This window comes from Cupressus sempervirens, chromosome 10, assembly GCF_028749045.1.
Source record: "Cupressus sempervirens isolate cs-2001-9-10 chromosome 10, ASM2874904v1, whole genome shotgun sequence".
Lineage (NCBI taxonomy): Eukaryota > Viridiplantae > Streptophyta > Pinopsida > Cupressales > Cupressaceae > Cupressus > Cupressus sempervirens.
The window spans coordinates 690,746,311-690,749,770 of NC_143127.1; the positions used below are offsets into that span (position 1 = coordinate 690,746,311).

A 3,460-nucleotide genomic window follows, 5' to 3' on the forward strand; every position below is an offset into this window, starting at 1 on the left:
TATATGGTAGTCAACATCCCAAATTAAACCATATTTTTCTAACGTTAATGTTAGGATGATAATCTTCCCATGTTATTGAAATTGCTTCTTTAATATTAAGGAGATTAGACAACATATTCCATAAAAGTCTCTTATTTGTTGGAATGTGGTTTGAGTTCAACACCACCTAATACTAAGTAATTCCTTTCATTGTCTTCCTTTCATTGTCATCTTTTTAGAGTCTCATGAATGTTTGACCTTAAGCCTTCTGCTATCATGTCCTACTCTCTTTTCTAAAGAAGCTGGCCGTATGTCACATATCACCCTAACCCCTTTTTACATTGCACTCACTATTCACTGCTGTACAACGTATTCTTCAATGGTCTCCAAGAACCCACATGAATCTAACCATTTATGAATGTCCGACTTTTACGACTAAGAATATTAGATAGTTTTGTTTCATTTTTCAATCCTACAAATAGTGAAATGCAAGACTGTTACAAGGAAATCTAAAAAACAACATGTACTAGAAACAGCATGTACTCCTCATAATATAGCCCATTCAACAATGCAAAATTGATTGCTTATATAATGCTATCCGCATTGGATAATTACAAAGTGGAAATAATCTCAAAATGATTTCTTCAACTTTGTTATCCATTTTGTATATTTACAAAGCGCTCTATTAAGGATTGAGGAAGTGGGTAAACATTTTACAACAATGGTGATGATCCGGGCTGCCCCAAAATGCTTAACCAGTAAACCATGCTATCACAATCATCATCGTTAGCCTGAAATTCCTCATTCCATAGCTGATGGGTATTTGAGCTTTCACCATGGTACATATTATTCAGCACATCATTTTCTTTACAGGCAGTTATGAAATAGAGATCTTCCAAAATTTTCTTTAGAGAATTATTTTCATCATCTCCACAACTATTGTTTCCCATGATAAATGTCTCATCTACTAGTAAGTCATTACACTCAGAATGGTCTACTGTATTAATTGGGTATTGTTGATACCCAAGTCCTATATCAATAGATTTCACTTGACAGTCAAGCTGAATACAATCCAACGTTAACTCTGAATTGAGAGTCTCATTACGTGAAGATGAAAATATTTCAGAGGAAATGTTGGCGGTGGGATAATCAACTGAAAGTTCTTGTTGATTATGAACAAGCACATATTCCTTCTCCACAGATGGACTTGTTTCAAGTGAGACATCTGTTTCATTATGTGAGATCTGATTGTTGTCCACCATATTTCTTGCTTGGGGAAGCCTTTTCTTCAAATGGGTATTCCACACATTCTTTATCTCATTATCTGTTCTTCCTGGCAAACGTGAGGCAATGGCAGACCACCTGGATCATAACAAAATTCAATAAGATCAGTCAGAGATTACAAAAGCCTGTCGATTAAATAATCGAATGATAACAAATTACAATAACTGATTCTTTATCCTGTGGTTCTCTTAAAAAAAAATTAGATATAACTAAAAACTTGCATAAAAAACTAAAACTTAAAAAGATTAAGATCACAAAACAATGCAAATCAACTAGAACATGATAGAACAAACAAATCAATAAACAAACAGTGAAAAAACTGACCAACCTGTTGCCCAGAAGCTGGTGAAGCTTAATAATGGCTTCCTCCTCTTCATAACTAAAATTCCCACGTTTAATGTCTGGTCTGAGATAATTAATCCACCGAAGACGACAGCTTTTTCCGCACCTCAAAAGCCCTGCTAACCAAGATAGCCAATGATCAGGTTGAACACAAAAAGAAAGCAAAGTAATCTGAAATAATTGAAATTCGAAGATTTATTGTTTTCTTTTTCTGTTTTTAAATTCAATATCAATATTTAATATTTCATTCTGATATTGTATAACAAAATCAGAATGTTTGAATATAAAATGTAATAAAAAATATTGATGTTAAACAAATTATTTTTATATTTGAATGTTTCATGATGTTAGAAAAAGCAAGGATAGGCTAATCTTCATGCAAAATGTACTAAAGACAAAACAAAGTCAAACTTTTTTTTTCCAGATTCACCCAACCAAAACGTAGTGTGATTTTTTTCAATTATTCTGTTGTTTTAGACTACAAACTATGCATATCATAAGATCAAACGCTAAATTTTCAGAAAAATCCATGATGTTTTCGATTTTTGAAAATTGGTTGACTGTACAATTTGGATGGAGGATAGCCGTGTCCAAAAAAGTATAGATCAATGGAAAATATTAATGGATAAATTTTTTTACACAGATCAAAAAATTAAAAAGTCTAAAGTAATTAAAGGTGAGAAATATTTGCTATTGTTGTTTTTGAATTTGATTGCGTAAAATTATTAAGGTATAATGAGAATTTTAGAGAATGTAAAGAAATTAAAAATGATTCATAGACTACACAAAAACATTGAGCTCAGAATTTTGCTTTTAAATTTGAATGCAAATCACATTTCATGATCCAATCATCAAGATGGTAAAGATTATAAGGAGATGAGCTCAAAATTTTGTTTCTAAATTTAAATGCAAATCGTGTTTCATGGTCCAATCATCAAGATGATAAAGATTATCAGGAGATTAAAAGTGGATCACATATTACAATCTGAAGCATCAATGCTTAAAAAAACCAATACAGTAAAAATTAAAAGCAGCAACGTTAGATATTTCATAGATTGTAGAAATCTCTTGACATTAAAATTGGTAGAATATAATAACAATTCATTTCAGATTCTTAAATTCGATTAGATGAAACATTTGATCATCAAATCTCAGAATCAAACTTCATCATCCATCATTTCTCTTTTCTCTAACAATTTCATCTTAATAAAAAAAATCACAAAGTTTGATCGGAAACATAAAAGATAAAAGACCCACATTATAATGAAAGCCAAAACAAAAAAGAAGAAGAAGAAGAATCAGACCAAATAATATCCATTTATAATCCACTTGAAACAATAAATCTTGAACAAACCTGCTTGTTTGGGAAGAGCACGCCAGTTGCCATGGCCATTCCTGTGAATAAAATCAGCAAGAATCCGATCCTCTTCAGCTGTCCAAGGACCCTTCTTTACTCCCATTTTATCACAACATGGAGCTCGCCCCATTCTATCTCTCCACAAAAACACTGAAACTTGAATACCTCTAAACGAAGTTGAGATTGTAAGTCCTCCTTACTTCATATTTTTATACGACAACATTCATCTACCAGTGGCCCAATTAAGCATGTGCAAGAAAAAATGAGACACCAGAATTTAATAATTGATCTTTATTTCTACTCTAGTCAAAGCTTTACGCCGACTTCGTCATAAAATCATATACGCCGCAACTGGGGTCCTATAAAAAACCGTCAACTTGCTATATTAAAAAGGGGAAAACCATTGAATCTAAGCTGCAAACCACTCATACGTACAAACGTCCCCATCTGAAAGACTCGTCAACAAAAATGTCTGAATAACGACATGGGCCCAAAAAT

At 32.3% G+C, this 3,460-nt stretch overlaps 1 protein-coding gene across 1 annotated transcript; it reads right to left on the reverse strand.

Annotated features, from left to right (window-relative positions):
* Window positions 1-540: 540 nt before the first annotated feature.
* Window positions 541-3,199, reverse strand: LOC149535721 (transcription factor MYB15-like). Its single transcript, XM_089803502.1, has 3 exons — window positions 2,960-3,199; window positions 1,592-1,721; window positions 541-1,341 (listed from the first exon to the last, which is right to left on the reverse strand). The coding sequence occupies exons 1-3, from the start codon at window positions 3,090-3,092 to the stop codon at window positions 693-695; spliced, it is 912 nt and encodes a 303-aa protein (XP_089659628.1). The 5' UTR covers window positions 3,093-3,199; the 3' UTR covers window positions 541-692.
* Window positions 3,200-3,460: the final 261 nt, after the last annotated feature.